At 44.6% G+C, this 21,274-nt stretch overlaps 1 protein-coding gene across 4 annotated transcripts in view; it reads left to right on the top strand.

The window, feature by feature from the left end:
* Positions 1 to 21,274, top strand: part of REEP1 (receptor accessory protein 1) — a 560,779-nt gene that overhangs the window by 473,461 nt on the left and 66,044 nt on the right. For 2 of the 4 annotated variants that reach the window (XM_069632177.1, XM_069632178.1), the window contains one exon: positions 16,420 to 16,577. The exons of the other annotated variants lie outside the window; for them this stretch is intronic. In XM_069632177.1, coding sequence (XP_069488278.1) covers positions 16,420 to 16,577 — 158 coding nt within the window. The remainder of the gene's footprint in view (positions 1 to 16,419; positions 16,578 to 21,274) is intronic. 4 annotated transcript variants of the gene reach the window in all.

Genomic DNA, 21,274 nt, shown 5'->3' with positions numbered 1-21,274 from the left:
GGAGGGCAGAGTGTGTTAGTCGGATAGTGGGACGCCAGAAGCAGAAACCTTTGGTGTTTATGGATGCAGATCGGAAGTAACCATTACCTGTGTGTCCATATGAAAATATCTATGTTGTTTGTGGTTGGTATCGACTGGGAAGGTTAGCCATATAGGCATTCCCTAAATTGTGCTTTGCATACAGTGACAGCATGGTTGTTGATAGAAGATGAAAAGGGTCTGAATCTGTGAAGTATACTAGACCTACAAGGTTGTCTGTAGGACTGTGGGAGGTGTAAGGATGCAAGTGAGGAGTTATTTGAGCGATGAGGAGGATTCTAGTGGGGGGGGCGAGGGTGTGTCACTTCCTTGCTCTTGGTGATAGATTTCACAGAGATTAAAAATGTGGACCAGTGATAGACATGGATCGTTCTAGTATAAAAAGTCATAAAAGTGTAATATCGAAAAGTAGCTGCATGCTGTGTGTATGTGCACACCAGCATAGTTTATGGGGTTATGTGCTTGGTATGCAGGCAATTACAAAGAGTGAAATTTAGCTATGTGTCACGTATGCAATGAGCAGTATGGTGAGAAGTGAAATTCTGATGTTTAACTCAATGATTAGCATCTTATATATTATGTATGAATGCAGCATGCATTAGCTGTGCAGATGTATTGGATGGTAAGCACAGATTTAGTCTAGACAATTGCTAGCCATGCAGGCTGAGAATTCCAGGCAAAAAACAGTCTGTCTAGCTATGTGTTATGGGGTCAGAGGTATGATGATTGCTAGACAGAATCAGTCTAAATAATTGCTACTCTAAACACAACATAATTGGTGGAATTTCAGGCAAAAGAGGGCCAATCCAGCTTTGTTATGGGGTCAGTAGTTTAGTGAGTTATACAGATGTGGTGGATACTAAAACATAAAGATTAAGTCTAGATATTTGCTAGTCATGCGGTTTAACACAATGGGTCAGTCAAAGATGTTTTGCTAAGATTTCAGACAAAAGAGAATGTGTTATGGGGTCAGCAGTATACTTAGCAATGCCAATTAAAAATTGTTGTGTAGGCTAACACAATGATTTTATACAACATAGTGCCAGGTCTTCATCTGCAGATATTACAAGCTCAACAGTTGTGGTGTGCATACACAAGTAAATCTGAAAAGGCTATGTGTGAAGTATATAGGCGAAAAACACAGTGAGCCAGACCAAGGTGTGTGCCAGATGTGGGCTGCAGTGTAATTAGCCATGCACATGTGTCGCTAGCATATACATTGCTCTTGCTGTGTGCTAAGGTATTAAGGCATAGATATCAGGATCCAAACAGATTTACTGGTACAGATGCACACAGAGAGCAGATTCAGACAAGTTATGTGCTAGGAATGCAGGGGACACTTTAAGCGTACCTTTATGAGATTTATCTGCCCAAACTGTGGTGGCACTATGGGCAAGGCTGGGGCTGAAAGCCAACAGGGGTCACCCTTTGCCACTGCCCTTAACCTGGCTGCCCGGGCAGTGGCTTCCCTAGAACCAGCGCTTAAGAGATAGACAGCAGAGGGGAGGAAAAAATCAGAAACAAACAAAGGACTTAGGCCCCAAGCACTGTACCCTCTAGGAGCAGGCCATATCAAAAAACGGGGCGACAATATCAGTAAAACCACAGATATATCCCTCCAGTAAAGCACCAACAGGCCCTAAAAGCATTACCATGTTGTTCCTGTGTAGGATGTCTACAGATTAAAACCAGTAGAGCAAGGTTTGGCAGTAAGACAAGGCTGCAGACACAAGAACAGAGACACCTGACTACCTTAGCCAATTGCTATGGAATGGTTGGGGAAAGGAAAAAAGCAGAGACTGGCATTTGCTTGCTGATACCATGCATTGCCATAATGATGCTGCATAGTCATAAGATGGCAATAGATGGCAAATAGTGTGAGTAAAAAATTTTTGGGATATGATAGCAGTGCCTCAAAAATGCTTTTCTAATACCAAGCCAGTAGTTAAAACAGTTGGCTGTGCCAATGCTTGTTTTTAACAGCCTTTTGGTGCAAATAACAATGTAACAGCGATTTATAGTGATTGTTTCGAAACTACATTTTCGAATCACTAAGGCCTCGAAACAAAAGTTTCGAAAACAAAAGCTTTGACAAGCTATATTTAACATGCAGAAGTGCATTTCTATCGAAACCAATCCGTCGACAATAGACGTGGAATGGTTTCAATAGAAATGCACTTTTGCATGTTAAAAGTTGCATTTCAATGCTTTTTATGTAACTTTAAAACGTTACATGGAGCTGTGCAGTGCTGAAATTTCAGCACTGGCCAGCCCCTTGTTACGTTTTAAAGTTTTTGTGTATATTGGGGGGTTCCTCCCAAACCCCCACGCCACCCCTCCACCCCCCAACCCTAACCCAATCCCCAATCCTAACCCTAAACCCTAGCTCTGGCCCCAACCCTAACCCTAATCACAATGTAACCCTTAAACGAACCCAAACCCAACCGTGACCCTATTTTAACACTTAAATTAACCCTAGCCCCAACCCTAACCCCAACCCCAACCCTAACCCTAAGCCCTAACCCTAGCCCCAACCCTAACCCTAACCCAAATTTAACCCCTAAACTAACCCAAGCCCCAACCCCCAACCCCAACCATATTTTAACACTTAAACTAACCCTAGCCCCAACCCTAACGCCAAACCCTAACCCTAGCCCCAACCCTAATTTAACCCCCCAATGTAACCCTTAAACTAACCCAACCCTAACCCTAACCCTGGCCCCAGCCCTGCACTAATACCTACCTTCATTTAGATACCATATTCGAATTTATTTCAGAAAAATGTCTTTTCGAAAAAGTTGCTTTTCGAAAAGATTCATTCTCAGCATTTACATTCGAAACTTTGGGCTTCGAAAAAATTACTGGATACCTGTAAAAGACACACATATTATAAAGTAGCCCAATATTCCCCTGTTCCCTGCATGAGACGCAATCAAAGGTATAACTTTCGGGTGCATGTACATTAGATGCATTACCTCAGTGTGGGAGCATACTACTGGACTGGCTCCAGCATGTCTAGTCTGTATCTTTAATGGACACATACCAAGAAAACAGAGAACAGGGTGCATTCTTTATGATGCTCTGTGGGGTAAACCAATATGGTCTCCATGTTCATATAGCAAGGACACACCTATAAGCAGGAGCCACAAGCACTAGTAACAAAGTGTGGATTCAAGTATCACGACATCTGTCAGTGATGGGCTTAAATTGCTGCTTTCAGCCCCAACTGAACTCTGGGAATATATTTTATGTAAACTGAAGCACAGCATTCTTAGCAGAAGAGAAAAGGAGAAATTGTATAGACACATCAAATTGCCCAGTATCAGTTGAAGGTTTTTGACTGCAATGGATGGCACATGATACTTAGAGCCAGCGTTCACTCTCCAGCAGAGGAACAATATAAACATTGTAATAATTGGAGAAATGTCTAAAAAAACAGTGAAATACCTGCCATCAGTGGACATGCCAGATTTCCCCATTGCAGTCATGCCTTGACAAGAGAAAACCTGTTTGCTTTGGAATTACTATACTAGTGAAACGTAAAGGAACCAAACACCAGAAGATTTAAGGATGGTTGACCAAGCAGAAAAATGATTTTTTTTGTCAAGAAGAGCTATGAGTGGCAAACATGAAGGAACAGGTGGGAAGTGATGGGGAAAGAGAGGTGATTGGAGTGTAAGTGGGAGAGGTAGGAAGCTAGATGTCTGATACGGTAGGCAACAGTAGGAGGAAGAGGAGAAATGTGCATGCCACAGGAAAAAAAGCCCAGGGAGAGTTTGTAGAAGAAATAAAAGCGACCCTGTGCAATAGAAACAGGCTAGGATGCCATGGTACAAGCACACATCAGTGTTCTCCGGTGCACAAAGGGAAATTGGCATTTGTTGATGGATCCCGTCAAAGTGCTGAATTTATATGAAATAAAGGTGTGAGTAGCAGTGTATTAGCAAAGCAAAAGTCTTTTCACAGTGGTGATGGCTGGCAAGTGGACCATTGAAGTGACACCTTGCTTTACATTCCAGGAGTAGGAGCATAATTATGAGGACAACTAATCTATAGGTCACACGATGCAAAGGCGTGTTTAAAAAGCACGGTCTGGCACATGCACGGCCACTTTGCAGCTTTGATTTTCACTTGCCAAAAGTGTCCGATCTACAAAATTACATGGTTTTATTTTGAGGAAAAATAAGATGTACCTACTGTGACAATGTCGATGGCATCCCAAGGCACCGGGGCCCTTTTTCATGGTTAAATTTGTAGTGGTATAGAGTGTGTGTTTGCATCTTAAGATTGTTATTTCTACTCTTTGTAAACTTTACAAAACTCTTTTCTCCAAAAGATTTTTAAATCATTTTGAAAGGACAATTTTAACTCAGAGTCCTGCGGGCAGATGGCACCCATGATGCTATTTATTAATGCATGTTTATTCCGGCGGTGATCTAATGTATGGGCAAATGGGCAGAGCATTGTGTGAACTCCAAGTTAAGATGCTCATCACTTCCCACACCCGCTGATCTTGCCTGGTTTTGTTGCAATGAATCAACAAAACGGAGGAACAAATTACTCATGTTCTTTTGGAAGAATTATCATCTTCACTTGTGTCTTTACTAAACTTATTTGACTGATTTACTTAAGCTGTATCTTCTCTGGGGCCGACTGGCCTAGGACCACAGGCCATGTTTAACCAATTATTATTTAAAAAGACAGTGGCCCACTGGCAATGGCCTCCAGCCCCTGTACTTGGCTCTGGCCTACGGCCAAGGCCCATATCCCCTGCCTGGTAACTAGCCCGATCCCGCCAGTCATGGCATGGCATGTCCACTGTCCATGTTCAACAATTAGGCAAAAAGACTAGCACAGGGCCATACCTCCCTAACTTGTAAATGAACCCACCGACAATGGGGCCTGTCCCTGTCACACCAACACAACTACAAGTGTATGGGTCACAGACCATTGGACCATGCTCCCTTTTCTGTTCACCCTGCTTTCATTTCTACAGTAGTTTGCCCCCTTCAAATTCCTGATGGATCATACTGGTGTCACCTCGATGCTGCCTTGTATTACCACTGTAATCATTACCGATCATCATTCCCACAGTAATGCATAATTTCTGATTATCACAGGAATTGGAAAAAACTTGATAATTTAAAAGTCTTCACCATCCCCACAGCCCAACTCATTGCTATGCTCCTACTTTCTTGGTCTCCCTATTTCCCCCACCTTCTGTAAATCCTCCCTGAAACTCTCCTAATACCCCTTTTCATCCACCGGTTTGTGTGATGCACTTTTTTTCTTGCGCGCCTTGTAACGTTTCTGCTAAAATCCTCCACATATCCCTCGGGATTCCCCTCAGTAAGATGAAAACATTCTTCCACAAAATTGACTCTACAGCCCACCCATAACTCTACCACTACACATGTTGTCCTCTGTCCCCCACCTCACTTCCACCCTAATGTGAAAACCACCCTGTTGCCCTTCAAATCCTATTTTGTGATCTTCTTTTTTTCCGTTTTCCACTGGATTCCTGCAGTACTTTCTCACATCGTGGAAAAAAATGGCGGATTAACATTTCTGAAAATCCTCACTGATGCACTGTACAAAGGGAGATATAGACACCCCCTTCTCTGTTGAATTTTTTTAAAAGTGCTGAGTGGATTTACACCAAGCCAAAAAAGGATTATCTGTGATGCTTTGTGCCTAGCTTGCTTCTTAGCTGGTGCAAATCGGTCGAGCGGCTTTTGTTCTACTGGTTTTCAATGGATGCAACTTTTTCTCAATGGCAAAATGGATGGGAGTAGGCCGCCAAGTTTTTTTCATTTTCTTAATAACGTTTGAATTGTTTAACACATTTTCTCCAAGATTTCTAGTTTGGTGGGTCCCCTGCCAGATTATTATTCTGAAAACTTAAATTCATCAGTTCAGTGAGTCAAATGTTATTAGCAAATTAGCAATATTTTGGGAAAAACTCAATGCAACTTGATTTGATCTTAACTACATCGTCATCTCGTTAGATACACCGTCATAGCAAAAACACATAATAATGGTACACAAAGGGCTGAGATAGACTTGACTTGAGTGACAGCAGGTAGCATTTCTCAAGACACGAACAGCAGCACTTTCTTAGATGATGTACTTCTTAAGGGAATTGTTCCATGTACCATCTATGCTCATCATACATGGGATTAATGTATAGTGACACGAAACCAAAGCACTAAGAGATGAGGATTTTGTGACAGACGAAGTGCAAGGCAAATGCTATTTGCAAAAAGAATGTATTCATTTTAAGACAGATACTACTACTCCAAAAGAATGCGAAGAACATTTTATTCTGTAGAGTTTATTTTCTCTAATCGCTATTCTCTGTTTTTTCCCTCTTTTCTGTATGTAACTATGGCGGCATTCCGGTGTAAGTGGCACCCATTTGCATGAAGTGTTTTACTGTTTTAGAGTTATATGTGTCTGTTCGCAAAGCACAGTTCTAAACATATTAACATCCCGTTGACTTGGTTTCATCAACTAACTGCAACTGAGGTGTGTACAATGGCGACTGTGTGCGTCGCTGGTAACCCACAGTGTGAAGCATTTTGTTTGTTGTTTTTCTAAAGGGATCCCCTAGCTCTTTCTGTGCCCGAGCTGGCGGCAGTCCAGTGCACGCTTCTGGCTGCATGTAGTGCTTTGAAGTTGATTCGAGGCGCATGCGCTAATGCCCAGTTTGCTTGTGTTAAGGGACCTATGCCTGAGGGCTTGACAGCAAATGGCACAGAACTTGAATTAAAAAAGAATGGCATCCAATGTGTGTGTGTACATATAGGTTAATTTGCCCCATGTCTGGGAACATAATTGCGACATGTGTACCTCTAACGTCTGATAATCACTTTCATTCTTTCAAAGCTTTAGTGATTAGTTGATTGGGGGACTGGAATACAGCTGGGCCATCATCTGGGGAGCAGTAGTATGAAGCATTGCTCATTGGGCATGTATTTCCTTCCCAGCCTGCCACACTGGCACTGTCTTCATTGATTTACTTTCTTTCCCGCAAGCACCCATCAATAAATAGAAATGGGCTTCATAAAGATCCCTCCCCTTCCTGTTAGCTGCAGTGTCCCTTGTGGCCCCATGGAACTCTTGGGAGGCCTCATGTCTAGGCCTAAGGTCGCTCTGCATCAGCATGCCAAGCACAGTACTTCCTCTCAAAGGGCCAACAACCAATGGCATTGCCTGTCTTAGTTGCCATGCAGACCTTGATGTCCACAGCTTACCTCAACTTGAATCCAATAAAAGTAGAATTCTCCTGGTCTGTGGGGGCAAGTGACAGACTCTGAAACAAAAATGGCTCCCAAAGGTGAACCTTGATGCTTCTCCCGAATTAGCTACTCTTTTTATGTAACCCCAGACCTGTCCTTCAAATAATGAATCCCAGACTGCTTGCTACTAGAAGGATGAAGTCATTCCTCCAACCAAATAGCTCGCGTTCCACTCTACAAGCACTCGAGTTTTTACACATTGATGCAAACTGAATAGGTCCAGACTAATGGGCCTCCCCAAAAACACCCTTGCCACCCTACAACAGGCCCTACACGCATCAGCACTCTTGATCTCAGACCAGTCCAAATTTGGCCATATCACCCCAGCAGAACTACAAATACTGCCCCCCTCTGACCCTCCCGGGCATGCACACACTAAAAGGATGAGACCTATTCAAACCCCTCAGCACCACCAAACCTGACTAAGTAAGAGAGAAACTTCACCCCACCGCACAAACATGTATCACCCGCAGTTCAAATGTAATGTTCCTTGAAACTCTAAAGACACACAAAAAACAAAGAAGAAAGCCTTCTCTCGCTGTTCTCCTGGAATTCTCTACCACTCTGCTTGAGACTCACCCCATCCTTAAAAACCATCCAAAAATAACCTCAAACCCTCTACTCGCCACTATTCCACGATCGAACCTTCACATCCCTGGGTGGTTTATCAAAGACACCCCCAAGCATCCACTAAATGCATTTCTAAATTGTGCAGCTATGTCAACACACAGACCTCCCCTAACATAGTTGCGCCAATGCTGGGCACAACTGTTTTAGCTCTAAAGCCTCGTTTGGGTAGGCATTGTGGCCGTCCTTTGGCTGAGTGCCCGCCATGCCATTATGACTTCCAGAACTTCACCTTGTTTGGATCTATGTTGCCTCGTAGCCTCCTTATTGAAAGTAAGGCTGACACTTGCGTTTGGTCAAAGGGTCTTGGCTTGGAAACAGCTTTCCCCTTTTATCCATAGAGAGCACAAGGGCATAATTATGCCTCCAAGGTGAAGAGGACGCTATACAGCGGCCCAAGGTCTCCATTCTAGGAGCACGTTTTACTTATAGTCTATCAAGTGTGATGCCCTCTGCACTAATTCATGACAAGGGGCATGCCAGTCTGGAATTATGGCCCTCACATGGTAGCACACTAGTGCCTCAGACAACAAGCCTCTCACCAAAATTTAGCAATTCACAAAGTCTGACGTCCTGTGGCAGGGGTCTGCAAACTGCAGTTCTCCAGATATTTGGACTATGACGCCCTCATTGACTATGCTGGCGAGGGCTGATGGTAGTTGTGGTCTAAAACATTTGGAGAGCCAAAGGTTACAAACCCCTGTCCTATGGTTATATTATTGTATTACCATTGTGTGAGTTTTTATGTGTGTGTACTTTCTCACATTTTGTGTCTACTTTCTATTCTTTTCAAAGCACACTTTCGGCTTGTGGCATGTAGATCTACAAAAACCTATTTCAGAGCAGGAGAATATTTATTTATTTGTGTAACGCACAGACCTGAGGGTATCACAGCGTATGTACAGTGGAGAGAAAGCTGAAGGAGCAGAAATTAGACCAATAAAGGATAGTCATATTTGTAGAACGGCTGTGGTAAAGCCCTAGCCTCTAGTCATATTTGTGGACAGGCCAGGTGTTCACAAGTGGTTTGACCATTGGGTAGGATTGCTTGTTTCTAATGTCCGGTAGTAGGGAGTTCCAGAGAGAGGGCGCTGTGACACAGAAGCTTACAGCTCTTGCTCTGTTGTTTTAGAAGCACAGGTTGAGCAAGTTGAGACTGGTGGAGGAAAGGAAGGGGGCGTACGTAATGTTTCTGGGCAATGGAGTTGTTGAGGTAGAGGGGGGCTTCTTTGTAGATACAGCGCTGTGCAGTGATAGAAGTGTACCAAAAAAGTAGTGGAACTGTGACTCCTGTAGGCAACGGGGTAGGAAGGAAGGGAGCAACGTGCAGCACATTTTTCAAGGGTTGCAGTCATGCTGGTTGAAAGCCAATTGAGTTGAAACGGATTTCACTTTAGCTGTAAATGCTATGCGGTGGTAAAATAGTGAAATGTGCTTTAACTTCACAATGAACAGTACGGGAATGGTGAAAATGGTTGCAAAAAAGTAGTGGAGCTGTTAACAGTAAAAAATAAAAGTAGTGGAACACTGCTCCCAACCGTTCCTGCTCACTTCGACCACTGGCGGTGTGCCATAATCAAAGTTTTGAAGTCAATGCAGGCTTTGATGGGTAGTGAGATTCTCTCCTGGTTGCTGACATTTGGCGGATCGTTGTAGGCCCAATGCTGCACGCAGGGCCTTATTTTGAAGAAGTTGGAGTTTGGTCAAATTCGTTGGAGAAGAGCCCATGAGAAGCGCATTGCAGCAATCGGATTTGCTAATTATTAGAGCTCATGCAAGTGTAAGGAAATTGCTCATTGACAGGAATTGTCTACTCAGGGTGATAAGCTTGTAGGTGTGGATGGTGGATTAAGCCAATGCGTTGAAATGTCTCGTAATGGATAGTTCGGCATCCATGTATACACCCAGGATTTTGAACGGGAAGGCAGAGCCGTCAATGGAGAAGGCAGAAAATGCTAGGTCCAGGTCTCATTTGCCCACAATGAGCAGCTCTGTTTTGCCATTGTTAAGGTAGAGATTGTGAGTGGCCATCCCATTTTGAATGATGCTACACCCTTTTTATAGCAACAGTATCGCTGGTGTAATTACCTGGGATGGGGATGAGAATTTGGTTGTCGTCAGCGAACTTAATGTAAGTTGTGCAACGGTAGTCTAGAAGATCGAGAGGGGCCTAGTGTAAAAGTTATACAGGGTCAGTGATCAACAGGAGCCTTGGGGAACACCAAGGAGGACCGTGATAGGGTTGACTGCTGTGTCACCGATGGAGACTCTTGAAGTGCGCTCACTTAGGAAGAAGTTGACCCAAGTGGTAGCCTCTGCGGAAAAATGAAAGTGTTGTCTGAGGTGTTGGCAAGGGTGTCATGGTCTACTAGATTGAATTCTGCAGAAAGGTCCAGAAGCAGAAGAATAGCGAGGTTACCCGAGTCACAAATGCTGTCTAGTTGGATTTTAAGGTCCATCAACCTGGTTTCCGTTCTGGCTTTTGGGCGGAAACCAGATTTTCTTGCTCCTAACAAGTGATGGTGTTCAAGGAACAGTTGGACTTGGCAGTAGGCATTGAGGTCCAGTATTTGAAATAGGAAGAGGACAGTGATAATGGGCTGGTAGTTCGTGGGGAGTGTAAGGTCCAGTGATGGTTTCTTGAGGAGCGGTCAAACCCAGGCTTCTTTGGGATACTGGATGCTACTACACTGGATGAGAAAGAGGCATTTCCAAATTCTGTGAGGATGGGGGTTAGACTGGTAGAGCAGAGCTAAACTATATGGCAGGGCAACTATCACTTTTACAGTTGTAAGGTTTCAGAGTTTGGATGGTTTCCAACACCTTCGTTTGAGAGATTTGGGAGAGGGTAAATGGAGGGGGCGTGGGATGTTTGGGTAGGGCTGGGGTTGCCATGTCACCTGGAAGCAGGAGTTTGTCTGCAAGTTGTACTTTTTTTACAGAAATGTTTTCACGAAGCGTGTCAATTTTGTTGGCAAGAGTGGTTTACATAGTGGCGCACCAGATTTTGTCAGCCCTAGAAGGGGTGCTGGTTGGGAATGGACTTTCTATCACTCTCAAGATAGAAAAGAGTTCCTTTAAACTAGAGCTGGCATTAGAGATTCTAGAATTAAAGGAGTTGTCTTTACAGGTGACTACTGCTTTTTTGTAGATCCTAGTGGCGTTGGTAAGGTTATCACGGTTAGCGGGGGCGGGAGGCTTCCTGCATAGCTATTCCAGCGCTCTTTCGCTTCTACAGAGGGAGAAAAGCTAATCAGTGAACAAGATGTTGGTCGGCTCGTACGGTTTGGGTATCTTAGTTACGAGTGGGGCATGCTCGTCCATGGTGTGGGGCAAAGGAGGTCTTGGTAGAGGGCCATTTGAGAGGGCTGGTGTATGGCTGGATGGCACTTGGCCGCGAAGACACAGTGCATGCAGGTGGTAGAAATGGCATGAGGTGTGGGATGGCGCACCTATACAACATATTACAACAAAAGATCAGGCAGGTAGGACTAACTCAAGAAGCTGAATTAGCCTTACCTTGTGGGGGATTGAAGAAGTCAGTTTGAACTGCGGGTTTCACAAATCTATCATCTTTGTTAGTAGAAAGCAGCTCCAGTGTAGGTAGAGATCTTCAATTCCAGGGGAGTGTGCGTGGGTGTCCTGGAAGGGCCAGACAAGCACAGACAGGCTCCGGCCTTTCCTGTGGGCCTTTGTTGGTGATCCCAGCTGACAGAGCCTGCAGGCTCTGTGAAGATGCGTGTGTTTCTGCGCATGCCAACCAATCCGGTGCGGGCGCAGGCAGAGCTTGAAGAGGGGCATCAGGGCCAGACTGGAGAAGGTGGATGGCGGTGGGCATCTTTGTGAGGAGCACAGTCTCCTTTGATTGCAGAGAAGACCCACTGAGGCAGCCCTCGCTCATCGGAGGGAGCGGGATACCCATGGGGAGACAGGAAGCAGGAGCAATGAAGGTCTCTGGCACAGACAGGCTCCGCGCTTTCATGTGGGCCTTTGTTAATTGTCCCATCTCTGGGATGGATTTACTACTGTACTGCCCATAGGCATGGCATCGCGATTGATCCCTTGACTTCACCCCACGTTTCAGCCACTCACAGATCTCCCTAAATCACACACACTTGCACGATTTGCCACTGAAAAGCATAGCAGTCACTCAAGCTTTATGCCATCAGAACTTTTTTCAAAGTCTCTGGCATCTCAAGGCCTAGGACCAGGCCTCCTATTTTCAAATCCCACCCTGACAAGCAAGCAAACGCATCCACACATATCCCTCCCCCATACACACACGCACACACTGCCATGAAGCCTGAAATGTTGACATGCATGCTTTTAGAAATATTCTTATTCTATGAATTATATAATGTACGGTACAGTGATTACTCAAAAATGAATGAAAAAGAATTCTCAAGAAATGTATAAAACACACATTCTCAAATTTCCAAAAACAGAATAGTCGAATTTGGAAATAAATATCCAAAGGGTGGATGAAAGGGAAAGAGTGTTGAGCCAGAACATTATCTTTCGGGAATAATTAAGCCAGGGGTCACGGTACAAGTGGTACCCCTGTAAATAGTTAATTTGCCAAAGTAGTAAAAGGGTAGCGATAAGCTGAGTAGGGGTGAGGTGACTCCTACTGGGCTCCATTCAGCGACGTCATTTCTCCAAAATCCCAGGGGTAGCGAGAGTGGCATCATAATGACCCTTGACCGCTGATGACATCACAGGAAGTGATGTAATTTGACCCCACCCCAAAGTGACATCACGGGAAGCGATGGAACACGACCTTTCACCCCTATGACAAAACAGGAAGTGGAATCACATAGCATTGATCCTAAGTGCACTACAAAAAATATGGTTACGATATCACTGTAATGTGATATACATTTCATACAAGAATGGATCACTATATGTATCGTTATCATCAGTGTGTACAGGCCCATATTGCCAAATTACTGTGAATGCAAGCAGACGTCCAAGGCCAAATGATACTGATGTGTTGTTATATAGCACTTACGCTAAAGCGTTTTATATAGAACAAGTATACATACAATGGGCCTCATTACGACCCTGGCGGATGGACCATGGTGCTAATAGCACCATGGTCCATGCCGGTAACTCTCCGACTCCGCCATGGCGGAATGGGGAATTACCACCCCATTCCGAGGTTGGCGGAGTGGTAATTCCCCCTTCTGCCATGGCCCTTCCCCATTCCCATTTTTGCCCCATAGGGCATAATGGGAATGGGGAAGGCGCTATGTACGTTGCCGCAAATTGCGGCACCGTACTTAGCACCAAGTTCCCTTTGCGGCATGGTTTTTAACGCCTGCAAAAAGCAGGCGTTAAAATCACCATCCCGCAAAGGGACCTTATAATCAGGCGTTAAGGGTCGGCGCCGTTTACGGCGCCGTAAAACCCTTAACGCCTGACTCGTAATGAGGCCCAATATCACCCAACCTGTTTTGGTACTCATTTATCAACCTCAGCAGGATGAAAGGCTGAGTTGGCCTTGCCGGGATTCAAACTTGCAACTTGCAGATCACACACACCCATCGCAGCAGAGATTTAACAGCAGGTCAGTTGATCTGCAGGACTGGTGCAAAGTTGGCCACATGTCAAGCCTGTGTAGATCTACTTTTCAGGTTTCAGAGGTTCAGCAAAATACATACCATTGGAAGGGTTCATAACTGTACATTAACACATTTAGAGTAGTGCAAGGAAACCAGTGCACTCACAGGTCTTCCCGTACTCTGGGCACTCGTTACCTCATACATGTAAGCAAACATCCTGAACAGCATGTCATTAAGATAGGATATGATATGGCATTTATAACGCGCCTATACACAAGTGTTTCAAGGCGGACGAGGCAAGGGAGTGGGGACAGAGGAAAGACAGAGACAACGATCTTACTAGGCCAGGTGACATTGAGATTGCGCAAGTGCAGGGGAGGGGGGAGGATGAAAAGTGCAGGGGGAGGGGGCAGTGCAGTACATAGGATAATAGTAAGAATAAATGAAACAATAAATAACAGTGCAGCCAGCTGGTGGCAAGTGCAGGGGTAAGTGCAGACATCAGGTGTCAAGTGCTGGAAGGGGGCTGTAGGGATACAGAAACAGCCCCCTAGTGCAAGGGTTGCCAGGGGGGCAGTACAGGTCTGCAACTGGCGGGGAGGGGTCCTGGGCACGAGATCAGAGTGTAGCCAAGTAATCAGTTCAGCTTCAGTTTCAGCCAGGCAATCAGCAGGGGAGAGGAGGAGAGAAATCAGAAGCAAAGAGGAAGGTCTTGAGGTGCTTCCGGAATCAGAGATGGTTCTCCTCAAGTTTCAGAGAGGCAATGAGGCTGTTCCAGAGGGAGGCCCCAGCCGAAGAAAGAGATCTACCACCACCTCGTTGCTTGGAGAAGCGACCGACCCTGAGGGAGTTGGAGTCGGATAGATACATACAACAAAGCATTAATTATGGCACAATGTAATCAAGGGCCACTTTATGTGTTATGGTTAAACATCTCTATACTGTACACAAGCTTTTAGGAACAAGGATCTTGTCGAGGACAACGAGATGGAACGTCTTGCAATGATTATAACAGAGACAATGGCAGAAAAAAACATGCTATAACTACAACTTGCGAAAAGCAAAATACATCGTCCAAAATGGATGCTTATTCTACTCTAAATAATTTTTTGGAAGTTTCTGTCTACATTGTGAATCAGAGGTGTTTAAGAACTGACTAAATCAGTGACTCGCCCCCTGAAGTGTGCCTGGAATAAACCTTTAATGAGTCTAGAAATTATTGTATATAATTCCAGAAAGACAAATTATTTGTTATTGCTGTTCTCTCTTATTTAGGGTCACTGCTTAAACCCCCTGTTTTATTAAGATGCCTGAACAAGAAAGCCAGCCTCTCCAAAGCAAAGAGCCACATGGCACTAGCCACAGCCCAGGAGCATCAATTAAAAAAAAAAAGAGTATTTTTTTTCTTTCCTTTTTTTAGGGGTAGCAAGGGAGACCACTGGCGACGCCCAAATGGCGTCCCTGGCTCCATTCTCTAAAAATCCAGACAGTAAAACATTGATGCGGATGGACTTTTTTTTGTTCTGTGAATTTAAGTGTGTAGGCCACCTTATTTACAAAGGTAACTTGAACATTTCTGGGTGACTGTGCGCCGGCACAAAAGATGCTCTGTATCGCATCTTTTCATGCATTAGTGGCTCGAGCGCGCTACCAACACAAATGTATGACTGGCTCCAAACACAATAAGTCGGTTTTGGGAGCACATTGGACAGTGAAATGTCAAGAAAAGGGGGAAAAAAGCCTTTCTATCCCTGCCTGAGGGGTAGAAAGGCACATGGGACAGCACAATTTCATACTGCTACACTTGCAATTAAAACATGCATTGCACAGTGCTCATTCCCCTGAACTGGTTCCAATCTGATGCAGGTAATTATTTTTGTTTTCTGCACATTTAAAAGCAAATCCCATTTATGAAAATGGGAAGCACTGTAGTAGAAAAGGTGGAAAACTGTGCACATCATTGATGCGCGCCATCAGATGAACTTTGGAAGTTGGGGAAAAGGTTATGAAAATTGGGCCCAATGTGTTAGAACAGAACAGGACTGGTATATTGCAGTTTTATTTTTTATTTTTGTATTGTTCCATGTTAAATGTTCTGGGTTTTTATTGGCAAAACAAAAACACAATCAAACATCACAGAAAAACAAGGACAAACATAGAGAATGGAAACCACAAGAAATAACTCATTAAGATAATCAGCCTATTGACCTTATGTGCTTATATATGTGATGACACATTTACTTATTTGTGATCTGTGAGGTGCTACACACTGCCTAACATCTGTTTCAGGGCACTGAGATCAGATTAGGAAAGGCACAAATAGACAAGGTCCCAGTGAGCGGAAAGTTTAGGAACACTTTCACAGCTGGACCTAAAGGCAGAATTCTAATCCTCTGTGAGGGGAAAAGGCTGTGGGGCAAATAGGGTGGTCTTTAGTTCTTTGTAGAAGATCAGGCGATCTTGTTGCAGCGCCAGTGTGGTATGCCATGCACAGCTGCATCACTCGCAAAAGCAGCCTGGTAGAGTGGCCTACACACAAGGGTGGACTGGCCTATAGGGAACGCTGGAGATTTCCCAGTAGGCCTCTGCACTCGGGGCCTCTTTTGTGTGGTAACCTATTTTATTTCCACATTTTCTCGTAGGGAATGGGTTGGTCTAGCTGGAAATGTGTAATATGTGGTAACTTGATACATTATTTCCAGGGCCTCTTTTGGTTCACAGTCCATCCCTGGCTACACACATCCAGTAGTTAATGGCCACATTGCACGGACCTGTCTTGCCTGGCAGAAGCATGCTGTTCCTCTGCCTGTTGCTCACCAACAAGGCTATTGCCGCACTGATATTAACCTTTGTCTCCATCATGTAGATTTTCAATGAACAACTTGAAGTTGTTGAGGTAGTCACTGGCGAGTCTGAACCATCACGTGCAGCGGACAGTGAAGGGAAAGCATTAGTGCACTCAGATGGACCTACTGATGAGGAGGGCTCGCTCATGGAGCAGGCACTCCGACCTAATGCTTCCAAAATTAAGAAGCCCCCCATAGAGGTACTGAAACCTTCACCAGTGCACGGCATCTCACCCTCTCTTGGACTAACACACTTGGTGCTTTTGGTTGCATGCAGAACCTTTCCAGTTGCAGTGTTTGCTGTGGTATTTATTTGTACTAAATATGATGGCAATGCTTACTCTAGGAGCTGTGATCAGTGTAAGATAATGGGAGGTGATCACCTCTTCTGGTGATGCATCAAGAGAATGGTAGAAATAGAAGAAAGACTGTCCAGAGAAGTACTTGGATTCATGCCACCCCATGTGAAGTGACATTGAGATACTCCCTCCCTTGCAGTTTGGTGAAAGGTAATGTTTAGGGCCACTTTGGCAGAGCCCTCCCCTCTGTCGGTACCCTAGAATTGCCTCCATAGAACTGACTCGGTACTCTCCGAACCATCCTTCCAGCACTTTCCCGCTCATCATCTGTCCCCTTAGCCCTTTCCGGATATGGAGTGCTCCATGGGCTTTAAAGGGTCTAGGGTTGTAGCCTTGACTCCTCTCCTCTTGGATGTATCCCTTCTTACTGCCCCCCTTTTCTTCTTGGTGTGCCACTGGGTGGGTATTTTGCAGAGGGCACAAAATAAAATAACAATAAATTAATATATAATGACACTTGAAATCCTATGCTTTCAATGCAGGATCTTAAATCTGAAAGGCCTGATTCTCAAACCTTTTTTGGCACAAGTGATGAGGTGTATGAGGTGTGCCACCCCAAGCCACAAAGGGCATCGGAATGTGTGCATCTTAGATGTGCACCTTCAAATGCCCTTTGTCAATCGCTTTCTGCATTTGCACAAGTAAGTGGTGGTTTTGTGCAAATAAGGGGGCATTTCAATTCACATCCCAAATCCACAAATGGGCGGCGCTTTGAAATGCGCAAAAATCAAAGACATGACGCTGCTCTAGGAAGGCGCAAGCCATGAGTGGTTTGTTTCTGATACTTTCATGCATTCTATTTGAAGAGGGAGAGCAGAGGTTCTCCAATTTGCATGTCTATCCTTCAAGCAAGGATAGAAATGCACACTCCCAACACTAATCTATTCAGGGGGGCTAGCAAGACCCCTGGCATGCGCAGGTCACCTTTGAGAGTAAGGTGGCCTGCGTTTCCTGAAATTAACACATTTTTCATTTTTGTTCATTTCTAAGAATCTGGCCCGTCTAGTCTAGATTAAAGGATGCGTAGGGAAGATAGAACAGAGGCCATATAAGTACACAAGGGCTTACAGCCAGCGGTCCCCAGAGCAATCTCCAGAAATTGCACCGGCATGAAAATGCATGCTGGTGCAAATACTAGGGCATTTGGATGGTAGAGAGGAAGGAAAGTGGCGGAAATGCAAATTTCATTCTACGCCTTCCCTTTGCCATGCACCCGACTGAACATGGGGTGTAGCATAAGAAAAATGCAAGGCTTTCATGCATTTTGCCTATGCTATGCTGAAATGAAAATGAGCCCCATTGAGATCAAAACTACAATATAGGACAACTACGACCAAAGGCTCCAATTACACATACAAACAACAGATGTACTATTCACTTGCGCTGTTCCTCCTTTCCACCTTATGCTGTCCCTTCTGCCCCCTTGTGCTGTCCCTTCTGCCCCCTTGTGCTGTCCCTCTGCCCTCACTTGTGCTGTCTTTCCTCCCCCTTGCGCTTCAGTTTCTTCCCATTTGCACTGCTGCTACTTCCACTTGCACTGTCACTCCTTCCCCCATGCCCTGTTGCTCTGTCCCCATGTGCTTTCCCTCTATCCTTGCGCTGCCCCCAGGTGCTGTCGCTCCTTCCCCCTTGTGCTGCTGCTTCTTCCCCCTGTGCTGCTACTTCCTCCATTCTTGCGCTGTCCTTTCTTCCCCCTTTTGCTGTCACTTCCTCCCCCTTGTGCTATCGCCCCATCCCTCTGCACTTTCACTCCTTCCCCTTGCGCTGTCACTCCTTCCCCTTGTGCTGTCACTACTCCCCGTTGCTCTGTCACTCCTTCCCCTTTTGCTTTCGCTCTTTTCCCCTGGCACTGTTGCTGGCTTGCTGCTTCCCCTCTTGTGCTGTCACTCCTTCCCCTTGTGCTGTCGCTACTCCCCCTCTTGCTCTGTCACTCCTTCCCCTTTTGCTTTTTCTCTTTTCCCCTTACACTGTCACTCCCCCCTTTGTCCTGTCATTCTTTCTCCCCCATTTGCACTGTCACTCTTTCCCCCATTTGCACTGTCACTCTCCCCCTTTTGCACTATCACTCCTTCCTTCAAATGTAGCACAATGCTCCTGTGTACTGTTTCTTTCCTATCTTTCATCAATTGGTTTGTTTTACTCCCCCACGTGTTGCCGTTCATTTCTTATTCCTCCCTCCCATGCTGTCATTTATTTCTCCCTGTGCTGTTATTCCTGAATCCTTCCCTCCATGCTAAGTGTAAAGTGTAATAAACAACTACAGACGCCAAAACTATTGGCATTACCAATGCTTGTTTCTGCTACTGACACCAGCAAAAGACTGAAAAACTGGTATCAATTCAAGCTTTCAGAAACAGAAAAGAAGAATTGTTTAATAAGTATAGGATCACTTTAGTAATAAAAACGTGTCATTTTCTCTTTTAGATGGTTTGTTTTTACATACCTTTTTTGGAAAAACTGGTAGACAGAAAAAGAAATGCCTAACAGAAACCTGTGTGTAATTTTATGTATTTTGGCTCTAATCCCAACTGTGATTATTCAATACGCCTAGTTTGGAATGACCCATGATTAGGCATTCCAGGTTTAGGTTTAAAAGAATAAAAAACCTTTAAAACTGCACCATGATCACATGTTGGCTTTTCGCCATACACTTGACAAACACCATGTTCATGCTTCACAGCCACCTTTTTGTGTGCTTTGCATTTACTGCAACTGTTAACGAGGGAGGCCCGGAGCACCATGGGGGATGAAAGGGGCTTGCAGGAGCACACACTGATTGATGTTATGTTCCGAACACATCTGCATTTACGTTTGTCAGGCTAACGGATCAGTTTATTGGTTGGAAATGCAGGCCCTTCTCTTTTTTCTTTTGCCTTACACTGCTTCAGTCCTGTTTCTTTCTCAATAGCAAAGTCTCAAGCACATCTTTTCCATCCAACCACCCCAAGTGTTGCAACCCAAGTGTTGCACCCGCCCTCTCCTATCCCCTCATTTCTCGAATGCGCACCTCGTGCTTTGCACAGATTTTTCTAGCTTCGCACAGCACACGCATGGCGTTATCATATGTTTAAAGTAAAGGCTGACCCAAGATGACCATATGTTTTTCAGTTTTAGTGGAAAAGCATTTACAGTGAAGCTGGTCCATGGACTTTCAAAAGTAATTGTGTGCTAAATGGGATTGTGAAGCTAGTGCCAAATAAGATTTATTTATTTATAAATATTTCCAAACAACAAGAATATTACTTTTATATTTCAGACAGGTCAACGCCATTGCTTCATCATCTGCGTACTACCGTGCTACACTAAAGTGCTTAACGCAGCCAAACCCTTCCTATCACGCCAGAACTGCCTCACCATTGCTAGGGCTATAATCGGCTCTAGGCTTGATTATTGTAATGCTCTGCTCATTGGAACGTCCCAAAAAAACATCAACAAACTTCAGCTGGTACAAAATAACGCACTCAGGGCAGCCACAGGAACTTCCAGAAGTGACCACATCTCTGAAGTGAGAAGACAGGTTCACTGGCTCCCGGTCAAAGAAAGAATTGTTTTTAAAACCCTTCCCATCATCCACAAATGCCTCCATGAGCTCGCACCCCCATACCTTTCCCACAGAATCACCAGGCATACTGCCATGAGGCCGCTCAGAGAAGGCTACTCTAAAACGATCCTCACGCCAAGAATCCGTAGAGCCTGTGCAGGCGGCTCCAGCTTTCCTACATTGGCCGCCACTCACTGGAACGCACTCCCTTCTCACCTAAGACAGATCGAATCCCACCAAGTTTTCCGCAAAGCCATCAAAACTAAGCTATTCAACTAAAAGCTAAAAACCTAGTACCACTCCTCTGAGGTACCACCACCACACTGTTACTCTTTCTTTGCCCATCACGTTGATCACTCTGTATTTCATGAAATGTGTTTCCTGTAATGTGTAACTAACTAAGAAGCCTTGGGCGCATGAACCTGTATGACAAACCTCTTTCATATTCTTGTAAAAGCGCCTCGATGCCTCCGGGCTGCAAGTTGCGCGATACAAATGCAAATAAATAAAATAAATTTCAAAGGACCTTTATACCCTGTGAAATTTTTTCCTTCAACATGTCACATAAAAAGCATTCAAAATCTTTTTTTTTACACACTGTGATTTCCTTTTTTAGGGGAGAGAAAAACGAGAAAACATTGACAAAAACAGATTTCCCTTTTTATCACAGCACTGGAAAACACCACCAGAATTAAAAAGAAATATTCACTGAAAAACATGACCCCCTACCTATTATTAGGAAAATCCTTCTAGCATTGCACATGTTTGTTGACCCTCACACAACGTAGAAGTATTTCTTCAGGCGCGTCTCTGTTTGTGAGCTAATGCTGTGTCACAGTGCCTCAATGGTAGGTGCAATGTGTGCCCTTGTATGAAGCTTCTTGACTCTTGACTGCGCCTAAGAGTGAGAATGATAAGAGCAGCTGTTATTATTACCCGGTGTAATCGTACTCAATGTATTGACTCCGGGAAGCACGAGGTGCTGAAGCAGACTACA

The sequence above is a fragment of the Ambystoma mexicanum genome, chromosome 6q, assembly GCF_040938575.1.
Source record: "Ambystoma mexicanum isolate Mex_15411 chromosome 6q, UKY_AmexF1_1, whole genome shotgun sequence".
Taxonomy (NCBI): Eukaryota; Metazoa; Chordata; class Amphibia; order Caudata; family Ambystomatidae; genus Ambystoma; species Ambystoma mexicanum.
This window is presented reverse-complemented; position numbering and strand designations above follow the sequence as displayed.